Source organism: Perognathus longimembris, chromosome 24 (assembly GCF_023159225.1).
Source record: "Perognathus longimembris pacificus isolate PPM17 chromosome 24, ASM2315922v1, whole genome shotgun sequence".
Lineage (NCBI taxonomy): Eukaryota > Metazoa > Chordata > Mammalia > Rodentia > Heteromyidae > Perognathus > Perognathus longimembris.
The window spans coordinates 6,641,311-6,663,345 of NC_063184.1; the positions used below are offsets into that span (position 1 = coordinate 6,641,311).

The 22,035-nt window shown below is 38.5% G+C and overlaps 1 protein-coding gene across 1 annotated transcript; it reads right to left on the minus strand.

Moving 5' to 3' along the window:
• Nucleotides 1-10,443: 10,443 nt before the first annotated feature.
• Nucleotides 10,444-20,942, minus strand: LOC125341352 (vomeronasal type-2 receptor 116-like). The gene is made up of 7 exons (XM_048333361.1): nt 20,743-20,942; nt 16,566-16,854; nt 14,880-15,443; nt 14,637-14,825; nt 13,722-13,949; nt 12,294-12,417; nt 10,444-11,366 (listed from the first exon to the last, which is right to left on the minus strand). The coding sequence occupies exons 1-7, from the start codon at nt 20,940-20,942 to the stop codon at nt 10,444-10,446; spliced, it is 2,517 nt and encodes an 838-aa protein (XP_048189318.1).
• Nucleotides 20,943-22,035: the final 1,093 nt, after the last annotated feature.

Consider the following 22,035-nt stretch of genomic DNA (forward strand, 5'->3'; position numbering starts at 1 on the left):
CTTGAACCACAGGTCCACTTTTGATGATGTGGTGTTTAACTGGAGATAAGATTCTTTAGAGTCTGTTCCTGAGATTTGCTTCACAGCATAAACGTCAAATCATAGCTGATTTATATTGAAGTTCATATTTTATGTTTCCTATTGATTTGAACAATTTCATCAATATGGTTGGGTTAGTATCGCTCAGAAAATCACTGACTATTCATTAATTATCAAGCAGTCAACACTCATTGTAATATATGAGTTCCTCAATAGCCACTATGCAGAAGACAGAGAGCATGTGGCTATCAGAAAGAATAGCAAGTTATCAACTCTGAATAAGAAAAATGATAAAGCAGATACTCCTTAAGACATCCTGAAAATATTGTACAATTGTTACAGTCAAATGTTGAAGAGAAGTTTAGATGTTGACACTGGTGATAATAAGACAAAAACAGAGGACATTCAAAAGCTTCCTATCCACTAAAGGAGGGGTCATGAGATCAGCAGGGCACTCAAACTTGTAGCAAGTATCACAAGGAAGTACATATTAAATAGACACATATAATGTTTTCTATCTATATAGTTAGTATTACCTGACAAGAGCAAAGGTGTGGTTGGTATGAACCCCCTCATAGCTCCATAGCATGATGTTCCCAGACTTTTGATCTAGTAATCTTTATATTTGAGGTACCAAAAGAGTTGCACTCTGTTACCATCATGGTAAAATGATGTCACAAATTTTTATTTTACAGTTCCTTCAGGAAAGGTAGAGAAAACCATATTCTCATGCACACACACACACACACACACACACACACACTATCAAAGGAAATAAAAATCAAAAACTCTTCTAGATGCAGAGAATTAAGATCAAATGCAACCCACAGTATCCATGCTGGTGACAGAAACCAGAATCAGCAAGACACTGGTGGCTCACATTGAATTCTAGCTACCCAGAAGGCTAAGATCTCGGGATCATGGTTCAAAGCCAGCTTTGGCAGGAAATACATGAGACACCTTTCTGCTATTGATCAACAAAGAATCAACAGTGAACCTGTGGCTCAGAGTGGTTGAATGCTAGCCTTGAGCACAAAAGAACTGATAATAAAAAAGACTCAAAGCACCAGCAACCTTGTTGAACTTAAATCCATACAAATGATGAAATAGGGAAATAATTTATTAATGGAAATTAATCAGTTTCTGACAAATCTGGGACAAAAGACTTATTAGACAACCCTCTCTAGCAACTGTCACTAGTATAGGGCTGACAGAGCATCTAGTACACTTGAAGACCTAGGGTCCACATATAACACTATATGAAAGTGACAATGAACATGGTAATTCATATTTTGAGAACAAAAATGTCTTTTTTCACATATGAAATTAGTGTCTATGTAGAAAATCCCCAAGACATCTGAAAGCATTCCTGAAACAAATGGATTGAAGCAGTATCATACCACACCAGAATAATACACAAAAATACATCATGGCTATATTTACTTAAAAAACTGCACTTTAATAAAAAAAAGAGAGAATACTATATATGTTGCAGAAAGTGATAAGAAAAACAAGGAAAGGAGGTGTTGTTCTTTCAACGGAGATGGTCCTCGGGGATAAGGGCAATGGAGTCACAATGCAGACACTGGAGACAGTTCTCAAGGGCCAGGTCTACTTTATTGCAGAAGCACAACAGCCTATATACATTTTTTACTGATTATAATACCCTACTCACCCTAGCAACCCAGTGTAACATTACCTTAAAGGTTAAGTTATTTACCAGGAAGGTGTGGTGGTGCCTGAGGTGGAAGAACTCCTGACCCAGGGCAAATAACACACAGTGATCTGTGTGGTCTTAGGCGCACAGTGTGCTGTCATGCTATGTCTCTTAGGACAGTGGCATACACTCCAAGGCCAGGCTTGCCTCCCACATCTTCCCCTTCCTTTTGTATTTGAGCAAACATCACTTATGCTAATAAGGCAGTTTTTAATCACCTGGGCTTGTGTAAATTTTAAGAAACATTTCCATAACAGCAGCAACACTAAAACAATTAAGCTAAGCAAGGCATATAGCACTAATTTGCGCCAACTAAATCATCCTGTCAAAGCATCCTATACCTTTCCAAGAAACCCATGCAAAGCCTCAGGAATATCTAGTATATCCAATCGATTATTATTGAGTGTTAAAATACCTTGTTCCATTTGTAGCACGTATTTCTGAAACATTAAATTCCAAGGACCTTGCATGAATAAAGACATATTTTTAAAGATTTTTTTGAGTTACCATGCACTTTATAAGGTGTGACATAAATACTTATGTATCTTAGGTTGCAGAATAGCATAGCAATCTTCCACAACTGAACAACATCCTCCCTGAATAAGTCCAATTGCTGGTGGATAATCCCCATCCTGGTCATTATATGTTGGTTCACCAGTTCCTGTATTTTAAAGGCCTCTGCCATACTGGGAGAGAGAATTTGCTGTTTCTACCCTAGCATCAGGTGCCATTTCTTGAGCCTGATTCACCAGATTCTTGATGTCTCCCCATGTGATGTTATGAGCCATATGTCCTCTGGGTCTGCATCCTGTATGTCCCCTCTTGTGTGGTGGTGGATGAGTAATCGTGGTATTCTCCAGTTCCTCTGTCTCCTCCAAGGTCATCTCCTGCAGGTTTTCCAGATCTTCTTCTCCTGTGATTGGTACTGGCTGGACTTTTCGAGCAGGTATCCATAAGATCTTGTCCTTTATCTCTGGAAAGATACAAGCAAAGCCTCTGCCTTGCATTAAAAGGGGAGCAGGTTCCTGCCATTGTTTCATGATGGGGTCTCGCCATCCTACTAAGGGTAGTGTTCTGGCAGTACATGACATAGGGCCACATGTCTGTAAACTGCTGTAGGGCAGATGCAACAAAAGTCAAGAAATTTAAAGTACACAGTGTGAGAGTAAGTACTTCTTGGGGAGTTCATCCCTGAGTTCCCCCTTCTTTTGTATTTAAGCCTTTAACGTTTTGTGAGTCCTTTTAATCATCCTTTGACCATGTGGATTTAAGTAAATAACCGTAATATGAGTAATATGTAGCTGTGAGCACAATGTTTTAAAGGCCTGAGAAGTATGTAAGCAGGACCACTGTCACTTTTAATTTCTTGAGGCAAATTTTACAAATTGTAAATAAATGTGTAGTAACATCTTTATAAGCCTCTCCTATGTGACAGGAGGTAAAAAGCAATTCACAGTAAGTGTAGGAGAAATAAAGGAGCAGGCAGTAACATAGTGATCATCAGCAAACTGAAATAATGGTGATGCGGGCAAATGAAAAAGTACTTGCCCAGGAAAATTGGCCATGGCAATTTGCAGGAGGTTTGTAAAAATTCAGTCATAGTCATGCGCAGAACTAAGGCATCAAGCTCACGCCCATTAACTGAACATACAGCATGCCTTAGAACTAAGTGAGGAAATTAAAGCAATCAAAGGGTTAATTACACTCATGAAATGTAAAGCAAAAAATATCCATTCAATGGGAGCATTCTGCCAAAGAACAGCAATAGGGAATTTAATAGAATCTAAAATATATAAAACAATAGGTTGAGAATAATCTACATGTACAAGTTGGGTCTCACTAATTGTACACTCAATGACTTTTAAGGCCTCAACCACTTTAGATGTAAGAAGTCTTGGAGAGGCTGTGTTAAATTTGCCCGTAAAATCTGGAAAAGAGGTTGTAACTGTTTGGAAGTAATTTTTAATGAGGGGCGAATCCAATTAATGTCCTACAGCAACTTTTGAAAATCATTAAGAGTTCGCAACTGTTCAGTCTCCTTTCCCTTGTAGTCCCAGACCTGACATCCCATCATACCATTAATTAACCATTTGTTGAGTAACAACTGGGCTGGGACTGTGGAGTTAAGCACCCATCTGAGACAGCACGTCATGCCCCATAGATTTGCTGGGAGATCAGGCAAAACAAAGGGTTGAAATTCACCTGAATGACTCACCTTGGTTAGCCACCATAGCGTGGCAGAACTCTTTTGAGTAACTTTGGACATGCCTATACCCTGCAGCAGGGTGAGGCTATTTTGGGGGACCAAAAGGGGGTGGGCAGTGTAGACCAGGTATAACAAACACCAGCTCTAGTGTCAACTAGGACTGTAAAAAGCTTTTTTCCTATGTAAAGTTTTAGGGGTCATTATTGTCCAGTTCTCTGAAGCCAAAAGGCCTTATCTGTGGATCCAAAGCATCTATTTCCCTGGTTAGGTTGAAGAGACTCAGTAAAAAGAGGAACTAAAGGAAGTAAAATTGATTGAGCAATGTGAGTAGACGCAGGAACAAGCAATGTTCCTCTTTCCAGTACAGGCATGATTTTAATTTCTCCTGTATAATCATTATCAATAACACCTGGATAGACAATCCTTTTATAGTCCAGGTGAACATGCTCAATACTAACCCTACTGTCCCAGGAGGCAAAGTCTTAAAGAACCATCATTTAGCCCCTGTCTGATCTTAGACAACTCTCAGTCCTGGCCCCAGAAGTAGGAAGCTTCCTCCAGATTTTGGTTGCACATTTATTAATTTGCCCATAAGCAACTTCAGGGTAATTGACCTGTTGCTGAAGGTCATAATATTCATCTGCACCCACCAGCATGTCATAAGATAGAGATGTGGTGCAGCTATTGTATTTGCCACATGATCAGACCTTTTCATCCATTCTGCCTTTCATAGCAAATAATCTCCCCCACTGAAGCAGGCCAGACAGAGCAACTGTCTTCCAATCCCTTGGGCATAATGCCTGTCAGGCCAAATTATCAATTACAAATAAATAAAGGGAGCAGGTGCCTCATATTGAGAAGTGGAAATCTTAATTTCTTTTAATTCCTTAAAATTTAGAATACCATACTGCCAGTTGCCTTCATCTAGTAAGACAGGAAAAAGTTGGAAATCCCCAGTATCCTCCCATGGCTCCTTTGCAGTCAATACAGCCTTTTGAACTGCAGACATAGGTGGAGCAGTCTGAATTAGGAGCAGGTGGTAGTTGCCTTCCTCCTTTATCACAGGAAAGGTGGCTCTCACAGGGCCAGGCACGGGGAGGGGCCCATGCCCTGGAGGGTCTTTGTTTTCTTTACAGAGAGTGTCAAAAGACTGACACAGACTTTCTATACTTTTAACGCTCTCACTCTGATGGACCTAGAGGAGGGTCTCTTTATTTTCCTACTGAGACAATGATTTTATAGAAACAATTTCAATTTGGTGATTGGGATCCAGACTCTCTCCAATCATGTTCCCAACAGAAAATATCTGAGGTGGAATAGCATGTTTTCCTGTAATTTTTATCTGATTCTTTAATTCTTGGCCCACATTTTGCCATTTGGCCAAGTCCATGGTTTCCTCCTCAAGATTCTGTATAATCTCAAAAATTTTATCTAGCCACTTTGAACTAATCTAACAGCCCTTTTGCCTTAGAAGGACCCTTAGGGTTGGAGTCAGTGGCAGTGGATCCTTTTCACTCATTACTGCCCAGGGATTATTTCCCTGATGGGATTAGGGGGTTCCCATGGAGGGAGGGGAAAGACTTCCCAGTCTATGAGGTCTTGCTTTAGGTTAGTATATATGCCTGTCCCTTTGTCCTCTGTATTCTTTATCCCCTCTCCTCCTTGCTCTCTCTCAGCTAGATCCTTCTTTTGTTCCTCTGCTAGGAGTACATGTGTTGGGACTTCCTCTTGCTCAGAGAGCCCTTGAGTACAAGCTATGATAGCCATGATGATGGGGTAAAACGTAAGAGGGAGTGTTATTCCTGTCTCAATATCCTTACACCTAGCCAAATGGAGTACTCTGCTCCAACAAGCTCCATCCCATAACCTCTCTCATCTATTAATGGAGCAATGCGAACCACATCAGTCATAAATTGCTCCAAGTCAGTTAGTTTTACTCTACTGATATACTTCCCAAAAGGCTCCCTAGTGTTCTGGCCTGTGCCATGAAGTAAGGTCCCCCACTGAGAAGGTCCACTTACCTGTCCTGCTGCCATAGCCTGCCCAAGGAGCCCCACATTGGGCACCAAAAATGTTGTTCTTTCAATGGAGTTGCCCCTCAGAGATCAGGGCAATGGAGTCATGATGCAGACACCGAAGAGAGATCCCAAAGGCCAAGTCTACTTTATTGCAGAAGCACAGCAGCCTATATACATTTTTAACTAATTATAATACCCTACTCACCCTAGCAACCCAATGTAACTTATTACCTTAAAGGTTTAGTTGTTTGCCAGGTTCTTTTGCTCAGTTCTCAAGAATGAGGAGGGTACGGTGGTACCTGACATGGAGGAGCTCCTGACCCAGGGCAAAGAACACAGTGTTTTGCGTGGTCTTAGGCACTTGCAGTGTACTGTCACACCATTTCCCTTAGGGAAGTGGCATACACACCAAGGCCAGGCTTGCCTCCCACAAGGAGGGAGGATAGACAGAAAGAAGAGACAGTATAAAAACAGAAGTGAGTTATATTTTCAAATAACCTAAATATCACATGGGAAATCAGTTCTATGAAAATATCCCCTTAAAAGTCCAATGAAAAATGTGTGTACTTCCAAATTTTCCTACTAATTTTGAATTATTCATAATCACCACATAATGTTTCCAAATTTGTTAAGGTAATTTATGATGCAATGGGACTTCAGACAACATAAATATCATAGGAATTTTTTAAAAAGAAACAAATTGAGACATATAAGGAGAGAAATATCTAAGAAAACAACCTGAAAAACTCTTTAACATTCACAACATGTGCAAGAGTTTACAGCAGGGAGCTACCCTATTTGGTTTATTTACTTTCTATATGATTGGATGAAAAACCAAAATAACTCAGAATCCCAGATAGGCATAACCAAGGGAGATGATAAAACTATATTAAAAAATGTCTAAGTAATCCTCTGGTGCCCTCTTTAAAGGACCAAAGTGTAACTAGTCATCAAATACACTCCCAGTGACCCTGAAGGTGATGATCTGCAATGCTATTTTTCTTCCAACACTTCTGGCACCAAACCTGTGGTGTTTCTTGAACCCGTTTTCCAACACCAACTGGATGTCCCACAATGCAGTTCTGACACCCCCTAGACTTAGCATAGTCCACGCAAGTTCAGATCTCAGTCCCACCACACTGCCTCCAGGGCAGAAGCCACTGTAAAGCATGTGTTTACTCTGTCTAGGCCCCAGTCACCTTCCAAAGAGACAGAGGGTAGCAACCTCATTAATACGGATTTTCATCGTATTGGATGGTGATTATGAAAAAGATACTCAGAACAAACTAAACCATACACATAGAACAGTCCTTAAAAAAATCATACTACACAACCATATCAACCATCAAAGGCAAAAAATTAAAAACTTTGGCCAACAGACAGAACCTCAAGGTGTCTTTCAGACTGCCCCTTCTAAGGCTTTCTCAACTTCAACAAATTATACTGCCTGGACAACAAGCTGAAGGCAAAGCACAACAGGTGAAATGGATTTCCCAACTACTGTCATCTATCTGGGTAAGCAGCTATGATAACAGAACATTGATTCCAGCCTTTCTGCTTAAAAGCTCCACCATGGAGCCAGCAAAAACATACAAAAAGTTATATGAAACCTTCCACCCCCACTCTTTATTCCCATTCTTTATTGCAAATATCCACATTTCTCTAGGAACCAAAGGTTTAACTAATCAGTGGAGAAACACCTATGAAGCTAGCTTACACAAACTCCAAAAGGTAGTTTTTAAAATGTTAGCATTTGACTGTCAATAACTGGTCTATACTTAAAGCCTTAAAAGTAGCAAACTGCAACTTTACTGTCTCTCTAAAAACACGATGACCACAGGGAAAAACGTTTTTCTAGACTAAAAGCTAATTCTACAACATTCCATCTTCCAATATGAATGAGCATTTTAAAAGAAAAAGAAAAACATGTTGAGACAGAATCAATGGGCCTAATAGGTCAGAGAGGTGAACTCCTGTCTTCCCAATTAAACCTCACCAGTGCACATGCGTGGATACCCAATTATAATAGAATCAACAATGTAGGGGAGACATGAAGTTCACCAAGACCCAAGGGGTATACTTAAAGACTCAAAACCAAACCAAAACAAAAACCAAAATGCATCTCATGAGAGAGAGGGGCAAGGGGCCCATCAGGTCCTCAAGTTCCTGCCCCCACATCAAATCCATACACAAGCCCAAGTTTCCTGCCTCTCCCCCCCATCCCCCACCCCCGCCCAGCCATGGGCCATGCTTTCTTGCCATTATGAGAATATCAACAATGTGGTAGGAGTTCATAGATAATTATAATATCAAGTGGATTTCAATTGTTTAAGGGATGGACGTTGGTAATTGGGAACATCCTAAAATATTTGCAATGCCGAGGAAATAGTACACTGTAATTGAAAGAATATTGAGTTGTAAATATATTTCAGCAAGTGAGAAATCACAAACAATATACCACAATACACTTTATTTCCTACGAGACCAAAGCATATAAATTACCAAACTACAATGAGCAGACAGAAAGCCTGAGAAGTTTATACATCACTTGTAAAGTCTAGACAAATAGAAAACCTACAAACAAGCACAATCATTCACTTGATATTATAATTATCTATGAACTCCTATCACATTGTTGATATTCCCATAATGGCAAGAAAATATTTTCTATTCAGATCTGGGTACAGTCTAGATTTTGTTGCACATTCATATAATTATTACTAAAATGCTTTTCACGCTGGTGTGGTCAGAATTCTTAACATATCTTTTCCTTCTATTTAGAGAAGTCCTTTGAACAATTCCTACAATGGGGAAGTTGGTGACACAGTCTCAGCATTTTATTGTTTTCTTCAGACTATGTCATTTCATCCATTTTATCATCATAAATATGTTGTTGTTTTTAATACTCATGGAGGCTTTTTTATTCCTCTTTTGCCAGAACTCCATTGAGCAACTGTAATAATGGATTCATTTGAAAGACTTTATACATACATATTTTTTCCTGTGGTCTTTTTGATTATCTCTAATACTTTCTTGATATTTCTTGTACAAACATGGCTTCCCCTTGGTCCTAAGTTTTGTTCTCACTTTGTGCCTTTAAGCACATTTATTACACTTCTGACAGTTGTTAGAAAGTGTTGTCTCATTAGCATAGATTCTGAGATTTTTCAAAAATTCGCATTAGTAAATTATTTCCCTTTTCCTTCTGGTCCTCTGATGGCTAACTGAAGTTAACTGCCTCACATATTTCCTGCCAGGGCTGGCTTTAAACCATCATTTTCAGATCTCAGCCTCTTGATAGATCAGATTACAGTGAGCCACTCAGTGCCTGGCTGAGACTTGTTTTTATCACCAGCACATGGATACTACAGATTGAATGTTATCTTAATTCTTTGCATCTTTAAGAGTTGTCAATTTTTATTTTCTTTGTGTGTGTGTGTGTGTGTGTGTGCACGTGTGTGTGTTGTTATCAACATTGGTAACATAAAAAAATTACATATGTAATGTATAAAATTTTGTATGTATAATATATTTAAAGTAATTAAGCAAGAATGAGTTGAAAAGTATACCCAGCCATGGAGAAGCAAATTATTATGAATATATACTTTCCTCAGCTATTACCCAATAAAGCCAGTATATTATGATATACAAAGGAAGTATATTTTTGTAGCAAATAAAATCTATTCTTGAAATTCTGAAAGAACATAGAGAAAGCACAGAGGAAGGAGGAAGAAGGAAAAAGATGAAAGGATAGAGTGGGGGAAAGGAAATGGAGAGGATGGGGAAAACTGGTCTAACTAAACAGGTTGAGGAATGTCGCAAATTTCAGGAGTGTGAATAGAAAAACAAAACTACTAAGAAAAATACACTCTACTGCGTATATGAAAATATTAAGAGGAAAATATTAATGAATCATGATTAAGAAGGATATTTGATGTAAAGGCAAAAACAGAGTGTACTTTAAAATTTAGAAAAATATCCATAATCCTAGCTATTCAGCAAACTGGTTTAAAGCCAACCTGCACAGAAAAGGCCAGAAAATCTGATTTCTAGTTAATTTCCACAGATCTAAAAGTAGGTCTGTGGCTCAAGTGATAAAGACCAAAAATAAATAAATAAATAAATGACCTCAGGGAGAGTACTGAAAGTTTAAGTTCAAAGCCCTGGATTGAGAGCAAAAAATAAATTTCAGACAAATGATTTAGGAAGTACAGTGAGGAAACCAGTCAACAGTTAAAATATAATAGTGGAGATGATTGGATAAGAGCACAGTAAATGGAAAGAACCAAAAATATAAAGACTAAAATTCCAATTTACCTGGCTCTGGCTACAACTTGTGACTGTACCATTACTTGAGAAAAGAGCAAGAGTCACTGATGCATCAAAGAGATTCCAAAAATATAAACTAAAATGTAATGGAAAGAAGGAGTGTAGATACATTTGATCACACATGAAGTTTAGTCTTAAGAGGACGTATTTCTCCCAGTATGTGTTTTGCCCCGGAAGCCATGCAATACATTTCTCTCTGGCCTTACCAAGATGATGTAGCACTTGGGGGCAAAGATGCAGCCCAGGAGCCCTGCACTGGAGGCCAAGATGGAGAAGATCTCCACAGCCACCATGAGCTTCCCCTTGGCACTGTGGTAGACAGGCAGAAAGGTGAGCCACACACTGCAGAACACCAGCATGCTGAAGGTCAGAAACTTGGCTTCATTGAAGGTGTCAGGCAGGTTCCTGGCCAGGAATGCTACAGAGAAGCTGGCTAGGGCCAGGGAGCCCAGGTATCCCAGGACACAGTAGAAAGCAGTGAGGGAGCCCTTGTTACACAGAATGATGAGGTGTCCATGTTCAGAGTGTACATCTGTGTCAATGAAGGGAGGAGAGATCCACAGCCAGAGTCCACAGAGAGTTACCTGGATCAGGATGCAGATGGGAATAATGAAGTTAGGAGCCCCCGAGGCCAGCAGCCACCTCATCTTTCTCCCTGGAGAAGTGACCTTGAAGGCCAGAACCACAGTTACAGTTTTTGCCAAGACAGTGGAAACAGCCACAGTGAATGCAACTCCAAATGTGGTTTGCTGTAGAATGCAAGTGACTGTGTTGGGTCGGCCAATATAGAGCAAGGAACAGAGGAAACAGAAGATGAGTGAGATGAGCAGGATGTAGCTGAGAGCCTGGTTATTTGCCTTGACAATGGGGGTGTTCTGATATTTCACAAATACCCCAAGAACAACTGCTGTGAGTGTAGATGAACCAAGAGCCATGCAGGCCAAGGCTATCCCCAGGGGTTCTCCATAAGCCAGGAAACTTGCAGCTCTTAGAAGGCACTTATTTCCGCCTGTGTTGGCAAACTGATGATCTGGACACTTCACACACTGTTCCATATCTGGTGAGGAAGTCAAATAACTATTAGTTCCTTTCAGTACTTAAAAGTAAATTAAGAAATCCCTACAGAGAGATAATTCTAAAATGTTAATACTTAATGGCATAAAAGTATATACTACAAATATTACCAGAGATGTTCAGTATTATTTGTTTTTCCTCATCATTTTCCTATATGTATTCCCACATTCCCCTTTTTTCAGTCTTATTGAAACTTATTTTACTCAGAGTGATGAGAACATATATTATTTCTCGCTCCTTCTAATGTGCTAATAAAAATGTTCTGCACTTCTTCTCATTGCCATAAAAACTCTCAGTCTTATGTGTTCTACTCATACCACAATTCCAAAATTTTGGACAGTAAAGTATGCATTTCTCTCTGTGTCTCAGTGCACTATAAATAGAAGCCCTTGCTTCCAGTTGTTATATTTGTCTCTCCAAGTCCCTGTAAAATGTTAGGCAGCAGAGAATGAAGTCAGGCTTTCAAGCTCTAAAGCCATGATATGCAGAACACTTGTGGCTGCTCTTTACACCAAACCCAAGCCACATCTCTGTTGCAAGAACAGTTCTGTATACTAGCAAACAAAGACATAGAAGATATCTGTTTTCTTTGTGTTCTAAACACAATTTTGAAGATGTAGAACTTGTCCTTAGAAAGGCTTTGCACTGAGTACATTACTGAGTAGTTGAATCAACTACATTACTGTGTAGTTGAATAAACATGCACACAAAAGAGTAGAATAATTGTACACAATTCATAGACTGAGATTTTTTTCTCAAGGAACAGTATCATCCATTGTCACTACTAAATTACAATGTGAAGGAAAGAAGTCTTTGATTCTGCATCCTAATACACAACTTTGGAGTTAACTTACATGGATTGTGGGACATGCGGACGGAGTATGGGTTTCTCCCTAAGTCATGAACTTACCTGTCATATTAGCCATCTCATTCTCTGAGCAAGGAATGCAGTCAAAACAACAGGCAGCGTTTTCCTCCTGTGGGGATTTCCTGAATCCAGGACCACAACTCTCACTGCAGACAGAGTGAGGAGGCTGAGCAAAAGCAGGTATGCAAAAGTAATCAGTCAACGTTTACTGAACACTCCAAAAAGTCAATTTTTCGAAGAGTAGGATTATGAAGCACTGAATTTCTATGCACATAATTTTAGTCAATTAATTGAATGTTATTATAGATTCCATATCTTTTCACAAAAGACTAATGTTCTCTAGCCTTGATCTCTGCCTAGCCTGTTGAGGTACTGAGGAGCATGAAACCTTTAAATTGTGGAGATTAATGTTGAGAAATTAAGTCCTAGCAGCCAGGCCTATGAACTTCTTGGAATTTCTGTCATTATATGTTGTCTCCTACTCATCTGTGATATAATGAGGAGCAAGGAAGATGAATCTTTGTAGCTTACAATGTACGCTGTAAGGTAAAGCACAGACCTGTTTTTACAGGGTTATATGAACACCACGTGCACCATATCTTATTTTTCCAGTGCCCATATGGTGAGAATCTTCTCACATGGGCTCTCACTAAAGATTCCTCTCACCAAAATTCCCCAAGTGGCAGGCCAACTTACCATCGAATGGAACATCCACAGAAGGCAGCAAAATAAACCTTTGAAACACATAAAGTAATTTTTTCAGGTAATTTATGACAGCATAGAAACCTACTAATAAAATGCAATTTATTTTTTATGATAACATTCTAAGTCAATATTTAGAAATATATTTAAGATGTTTATGGCACTTGACTGGGCAATATCCTTGGACTTCTTTTGCTCAGTTGGTACTCTACCACTTGAGCCACAGACTCACTTGAGCTTTTTGGTAAATAATTGTGATAAGTGTCTCCTAGGCTTTTCTGTTGTAAACTGACCTGTAATATTAGATCTAAGAATGTTACTGCCTGAGTAAATAGGATTAGAATCAAGAGCCACTAATGCACAGTGCTGTTAATTAATTTTGTTTCTTTTCTATCCAAGAGGCAATAAATACAATTTCTTAAGTTGGAAATATTTCGATGTGCAATACTGAGATGTTAGTAAACAAATAGGATATAAAAGTATGTGTGTGTGTGTATGTGTTTGCCAGAAACAAGACTTGAATTCAGAGCCTGGCCTTTGTGTGTTGCTTAAAGCTAGCAGTATGGTACTTGGTCTATGATTCTACTTTATGCTTTTTTTTGGTGGTTAGACTGCTTAAAGTGATTTGAAACCATGATATTCACATCTCAGCCACTTTAGGTAGCTAGTATATTAGGAGTAAGTTGTCAACACCCAACCAAATATATTTTGAGGGCTAATTTGCTTATTTACATGCTCTTAAAATTATTACAATTACATCCAACTCACCTCTATAGATTCTATGGCCCACTGTACCGTATCTTGAAATAGAGACATTTGATGTCCATGAAGAGTACATGAAGAAAACTTTCCTATTTTCACCTCAAGTTGAAGACCTTCTGGAAAATTCCAAATGTTCACAATGTCATACTCTGCCTCCAATTTCCTTTGCTCACCCAATATCACTTCATCTCCAGCAGGATTATGAAACTGGATGTGCTTCAGAAAAAGGTGCAGCTAAAAGAGATACAGCATCATATGGTGAAGAACATCCCAGAGTTAACCCTGAAAACCTGAACTAAGAAAAGCTCCTGATTGTATTTCATTTCAGATTCAGAATTCATGAGTAGCAGGCACATAATTAAGTGTATCAAAGACAATTTATGAATGAATCAGAATTAGCCTTTAGAATTCTGGTCACTCAACAAAGATATTTTATGGCCTGTTTTCAAGAGAAATCAGTTGCATGTAAATAATCTCTGTTGCCTAGATAGTTTTCTGAAATCACGAATTTTATGAATGTCTATAGCTAGACCTCTGTAAAATTTTAATATGCAAAGGAGAACTAGATAACTAATGAAAATTATGGATAACTCTATTCACCAGGTCATCTTTTGCTATTACTTAAGAAAATGATAGGGATAAGTTGAATTTACAATTTTCAAAATATTACCTATGGGACTCTTGAGGTTATTGGTAAGTAAAAGACTGGATAGAAATATGGAATACATTTTTTCCTTGTTACTAGCCTACTTTTCCTTAAGGGCACATGAACGCATGTCTAGTGTTCCTCACAGACATTTAACAAGTATTATTTCTTGGGTTTTGGGGAAAATACCTCAATCTGTAATCTCATATAGCAAGAAATCCCTGTAGGAAGTGACTTTCTTCATGGTGTGTGCCATCTGAAACAGAAGGCCATACCTGTGCAGGGGAAGGCACCATCCCTTTTCTATTTCCCATTGTTTGTACTTCTGTTTGATGAAGAAGCATTTCATGGAAAGCCTGGGCCACAGCATACACCGCGTTGTATATATTGTAACTGTCTGCAGACATAGTTATGTCAAAAACTTGCCTAGGCAACCAATCCAATGAGGCATCATTGGGACAGTTCTCCCATGTTACACAGTCAGACTCAGAAGCTGAGCAATTAAAAGAGAGAAACCACAGCCGAGCAAGGAAAAAGTCTTCTGGGTATTTGGAAGGGTTAACTGCCTTGACAAAATCTGTGAATCCAGAAACATCTGGGCGATGGTATGAAAAAATGAGAGGTACATGTAATGAACCTAGTATGAAATATCTCCTTTTCATGGTTAAATCCCACTGTGAATTCATGATAAAAACTTTGCCTTTTATTAAATATTTCTCAATGCACATAATTAAGTGTACAAATGATTCATTATCACCATATATGATGAGAACATTTGCTGAAGATTTATTCATCTGATTATAACGTGCCATGATTTTGAATATAAATGACACGACATGGTTTGGGATTGCTATATCAAAGGCTACACAAACTCTGTTCTTGGCCATTTCTGCTTTCAATTCAGGAAGAATCCACAAGCCATCATCATTTTGCAAGGTTAACAGTCCCACCCAGTTCCATCTGAAGTGAAGCAGCAAGGACACCATGGCAGTGGCCATCGATGTGTCCTTTGAGGCCATCTGATAGAGAGCAGGAAACTTGTTATGGTCAGTCAGGTCATGCTGAAATGGTCCAAAGGTAAGCTAAAGGAATGAAAATTGGATGTTCCATGAGTGACAAGGTTTCTATCCATCACGGTCCCATTCATAATATATATTAAGTAACCAATTGAAGCAGATTAAAAGCAAGTTTTTCTTTTAGTTTTTGAAAAAAGATAAATTTTACATTTTTTAAAGTTATACAAAATTTCAAGTTTTTCATCACCTGTTGGTCTTTGTCAAGGTTTCCATCAACTTCTCCCATCTATATCAACCCCACCCATTCATTGACTTTCCTTGTTCCAGTTTTGCATATGTACTTTGAATATTATCTTACAGTTGCCCACATATCTACTCCTCCCTATTCCCCTACCCTTTTCCACATCCCCATAACACCTAATCCCCTCATACAAGACCTTCTCAGCTTTCTGTTCTTCATTTCTGTTAGTTGATGTGAGAGCTTACACTATGAAATTCTATCCCTATAACTACCACACCTTTTAGTCAGATTAATCATGTATATATGTAACTGGATATATGTGTGTGTGTGTGTGTGTGTGTGTGTGTGTGTGTGTACCAATTGTTTTGATATGGCATGTTCATATTTACATTTAGCATTTCATATTAGAGAACACACAATCCCTTTTCTTTCTAAGCCTGACTTTATTAAAGATCTTATGTACCTGTGTGTGTGTGTGTGTGTGTGTGTGTGTGTGTGTGTGTGTGTTTACATGGCCACAAACTCAGGGACTCATGCACTTCTTGTCTTTTTATCTCAAGAGTAACTGAATAGTACATTACTTCCTGCATTTTTCTTGTTAATTCGAGCTAAATTTACTGAGAGGCTAGGATTACTAATGTGAGATCCCAGAACCAAGCTCAAGATAAATTCATACTTTAAAGATATTTTCAATTTCCTGATTTTTGAAAAATTATTGACAATGTTTAAAACTTCCAAATAATTCCTTTCTGTGCTATAACTTTTCTAATCGCTTTTCCAAACAAATGGGGCTATAGATAGCCCAGTATCATTGAATACTTACTGTTTGATATCACAAAATTTAATAAGTTTATAAAGCCAGTTTCTCCCTATCACTCTCTTCTAATACCTGAAATGGCACCAAATTATATATATTTTTAATATCACCCCACTGCTTCCACTCTCACTTGTGGAAACTTGTAAAGTTCCAGCATTGTCCCAATTTTTGCAGATATTATTCCTGATGGTCCTGTAAGTACTGCTATAGCCTTTCTGTCATTCTTACAGCTGTAGTTTGGAATCTTGTACTTTCCAAAGAGGCAAATGAAGGGATTTTGAAATGTTGTCCAAGCTCCAGATTCAATATCATAGGTTTCAAATCCCAGAGTCCAGTTATATAAAAGATCAGGGTTTTTGTTGATCTCTTCAACAGCAAAAGCCAAGGCCAATACAAACTGGTAGTTCTTGAAGATAAATCTGCATGATGGCATAGAAATTTGGGAGGAGTGTTTCAAAATTTATGACTTTGATGGATGGAATGCTTGCTTCTCTGCCAATGAATATTTTAACACATTCTCCCCTGTTACCACTGGCAAATGATAGATTATTCATTGTATTCTGTGTCTGTGTTTCAATTTACATTGTGTCCTGCTGTGCTTGGTTTGAAGTGCATCTGTTTCTCTTCCTGTTATTTTTGCCTTGGCCCAATTTGATTCTTAGATATACTTAAACCACTTTCACCACATTACCTTTCTCAACCCACAAGTAATGTGTTGTATATGTGGGGAAATAGCTTCAAGGCTGAAAGGCTTTACAGTGGAAGCAACATTAGTGTTTAGAGAGTCTCGTGCATAGACTCTGAACTTGATTTTCTTCAGAGGAGTCAACTACAAGGCCTCTTTCATTAGTTTCCTCATTTATAACACCTGTGCTCTTATTCCTAGGTCTTCAGCTAAATCTCCTCTAACATTAGACTTCTCTCACTCATAATTCTTCCTTAAAAACTAGTCTCCAAATTACCCCTGCCTAAGAATCTCAATTGCTTTCAAACTGATCGACCAGTGTTAACATCACACATATCAACATGACTAAACTCTAATTGTACACTTAATGTTCGCAACAACATCTGAAACCAGATGAACAAAACTAAACAAAAGATCAAATCATGAATACCTAATTAATCATGAACCTAGTGAACAATGTATCAGAAAGAATATAGCCCTCTTCCCAAAATAAAACCAAAGGGTTTCAAAATGGACAAAATCGCCATGAAAATAAAAGAAAAATGGCAATTAAAGGAAACTTAATTCTGACAGAAAACAGAGTAGGCAATCAATGACTAGAAGTTATTTCTCAAAATGCTTTAAAAAACAGTGTGATAAACCAGGTATCAGTGGTTAAAGCCTGTAATATGACCTATTGAGAATCACAGTTTGAAGCTAGCCTGGGCAGAAAAGTTCATGAGACTCTTCTCTCCAATTAACTACTTAGCAAAAGCCAGAAAAGTGCACTGTGGCTCAAGTGGTAGAGTACTGGTCTTGATCACAAAGAGGCTCAGCAACAGCCCCGGGACGAGAACAAAAAAAAAAAAAAGCTAAAACCCAGAGTGGTAACTATGACTAATGAAAAGAAAGAAAGGCCACACAAGAAATTTCATGGGCTTAATGAGACTAAACCAAGATTATCAGAAGAATTCATGGCTTCCACCAACAGAAAGATAAATCAATTAAGAGCTAGAAAGGGAGCCCAAGAGGAAAATTAGTCACCCAACAAAAGGATATGAGAGAAAACACAGACAAATCCAAGAAGGTAAATAGGTCATCGAAGACCAAAAGGAAAATTTCAATAAAGAGGCAGTAACCATCAAAAACCATTAATTAGAAGGGAGAGGGGAAAAAAATCAAAGTAGAAAGTATTGACATAAGGATTGAAGTTTCTTAATCCAAAACATAAATTAAGATGAATAGGTATTAAGGAAGAAAATAAAAAAGCGTAACAATGAAAGGGATATAAATATATTTAACAGAATAATAGTAGAGAATGTCCCAGACCTCCCAAAAGACAAGGGTATTCAATTTTGAGAAGTCTCTAAAAGGGAACATCAGAATGGTGAGACAAAGGATAAAAGGCAAACCAATGTAACAGCGATACTAACAAGACAGTATGTTGGAAATTAACTGCACAACTTGGGGGGAGGGTAACAGGGAGGAGGGAAGATGGGAGAACACTGAAGGATAAGGTAACAAGTTTCACAAATGTTCTCACCACCTTATGTAATGTAACTGCAACCCCTCTGTACATCACCTTGACAATAAAATTAAATTTAAAAATTAATTAATTAAATTATACAGTTAAAAACAAACGAACAAACGAAAGAATCCTCTAGAACTCCAAACAGACCAGACTGGAAAAGAACACCCCACCACAACATTGTAATCTGCACAAAATCAATAAGGAGCAAGGAAAGGATCCTTAAGCTATCAGAGAGAAAGATTGATTTCTTACAAAGAAAAAGTGACCAGGATAACCCAGTAGTTTTCTTAGGGATGCAAAGCTGTTTCAATATATTCAAGTCAATAAAATTCAACATATCAAGAGAATCAAGAAGAGCCCCACACGATCATTTCAATGCATGCTGAAAATTTTTTGACAAGATTAAATATCCCTATATGATTAAAACTCAGGAACTAGGAATCTTTCGAACACTCCATAAGATAATAAAGACTGCATAAGACAAACATAGAGACATCATTATACTTAATGGTGAAATGCTAAAATCATTTCCTCTAAAATAAAAAAAATGAGATGAAAATATCCACTCTCTCTACTCATCTTCAATATATTACTAGCAATAGCAGTAGTTGGAAGCAGAAAAAATAAAGGGGAACCAAATAGGGAAGTAATTAAGCTATCCATTTTTGCAGATGACATGGTCCTGTATTTCAAGAACCCTATACATTCCTCTCCATTTTGTTTGCAATGATCCAGAAATTTGGCAAAGTACCTTGGAATAAAAATAACCCACAAAAATCAGTAGCTTGTCTATATGCCAGAGGAGATCAAGACTGAAATCAGGAAGGCAGGGCCATTTGTTATAGCCTCAGCAACCAGCACCACCACCACAACAACAAACCACTCTCAGGATTAACTTAGCCTATGATGTGAAAAAAAACACCCACCTATTATGAAATTTTAGAAATCTTCAAAAGGAAATTAGAGCAAATAGAAGAAATAGAATAGCCTTCTATGCTCCTGGATTGCAAGGATTAATGTCAGAAAATGGAAATAAAGCCCAAAGATAACAACAAATTCATGGCAATACCCATCAAAATCCCAACAACATTCTTTATTGTTTTTGGTCGGTCATTGGGCTTGAGGGCTTGAACTCTGGGCCAAGGTGCTGTCCCTGAGCTCTTTAGCTCAAGACGAATGCTCTACCACTTAAGCCACAGTACCAATTCCAGTTTTCTGGTGGATAATTGGAGATAAGAGTCTCATGGACTATTCTGACTGGGAAAAACAATCCTCACATTAAGAATCTTTGATAATGCATAGATAACATCTGAAGTTTGTAGCATATCTGACATAAAATAATGGCACAGTTCTTAGTTTGAAATGGCAACTAATGGTCTACAGTAAAAGGGACACACACACACACACACACACACACACACACACACACACACACACACACAAAGTCTTGGCATTTGAAATCAGAGCCTGGATGCTAATCTTGAGCTTTTTTATTCAAGGGTAGTACTCTGACACTTGAGCCACAGCTCCACCTCAACCTTTTGCTGATTATCTGGACATGGAATACTCATGCATTTTCATACCCAGGCTGGCTCCAAAGATTGATCCTCAGATATCAGCATACTGAGTAGTTAGGATTACAGTTATGAGACCCCGTTCTACAATAAGTATTTTATCAATATCCTGTAAACACAAATGTTACCAAAGAAAACTTCTCAGACCACTAGCCTTTGGGGAAGAAAATGAGTCTGAAGCCTTTTTGTACAGAGCTCATTCCACTGACTCAGAGTGTTTGTAATAACATCACTTCATCCTCTGCAGTGACTTCTAGGATGGAGAAGATTCTGGGATTCCAGGTTAAAGTGAAGAGCTTACAGACCTGGAAAGAAGAAGATACATGGAAGGAAAGCTGAGTCCTCTCCTACTAGCAGGCATAAATTTCCTGAAGAGCAAATGCAAGATACCAGAATGAAACTGAACTGTTTCTGGTACAATAGAAATGGATTGCCCTGGTAGAGAACACAGAAATATTCATGTGCGCACACGGATACTCCAGCCATTGCCCATCCTGAGAATAAACAGCACATTGAAATAAACTGATGAGTGACTTACGGCTTGGTCTCTTCATGCCCAGAAGCATCACTGTTACTGCGATCTGCACCCAAAGTGTAGAGAGGGATAAACCCAGCAATCATTGCATCTCCATCCAGGTGCGCTCGGGGCTTCAGTGTAGAAAAACAGCTAGTGCCTGCCAAGGAACTGACAGGGAGGAGAAGCTGGAGAAGAAGGAGTGTGAAAATCAAGGAGCACATCTCGGGAGCGTCTGCCAATCAGAAATTCTGAGTGAAATTGAGGCACACTGTTTCAGGTATGCACATCCATATATCTTTGTATAGGTGTATATGTATCTTTTTATTAACAGGGATGTACACTATAGTCCACATTTCAGAAAACCCTGTTATGAGTCCCTAGGAAGAGTGTAAAAATCTTTCCTAGGGCTCTACATCTGAGGCTCTGCAACCAGGAGAAAAAACATGAGTTGGAAAACATGTTTTCAGATTCTCCTTCCACCTAGGTTCAATGATTTCCTCCAAGACCATAGATAATGAGAGCCTAGGGAAGCTATCTTTGATGTAGTTGGTCCACTATCTGTGTTAAGATACTGATTGCATGGAAGCCATTTGGGGTGAGGCAACTAGATTGCATCAGAGAGTGCCATGGCAGGTGCATAGTGAAATGGTCTAAAAATGTAGGCCAGTGAGATATCAAAGTTATTAGGGACACCAGAGGGTCTATTCACCCACCCACTATCCATAAGAGACATAATATATTGCTGGTCAATCCTGCAAAGTTTCAATATGAATTCTGTGCACACAGGACACCACAAATACACCCATTTACTTATTGCCTAAGTAAGAGATGCTGCTACTGAAACCAGCAGCATCTTATTGAGGTATAGACATGGAATTTGGTTCTAATATATTTTGACAAGTAGAAAACATAGAGTTAGTTTTGCTACTGATTTACCTTTGAGTGAGAGAAAAAATGTACTCTATAACCACATGTCATGTTGTTAGAGCCTTGCATCCTGAAAAAATATTCTCAATAGGATAACCTAAACAAGCTAAAGTTAATACCAAAATTTAGTTGCATATCTGCATTCTGAACTGTGACATTCATACAAGTAATTTTTGATAAACAGGATAACATAGAACAAGACCAGGGTCTAGAGCTGGCTCTAGCTCTTGAAGTAATGATAGACACACCAACAGAGTGGCACGAGGGAATTGTCTAAGAATTTTTTTTGTGTGGACCAAAAATGAATCTGTCAGGTGATTTGTCTTCAATGGTGAGAGTGAAGGTAGCATTGATCATAGTTCTCCTGCTAGGCTAAGTGCCACAGTC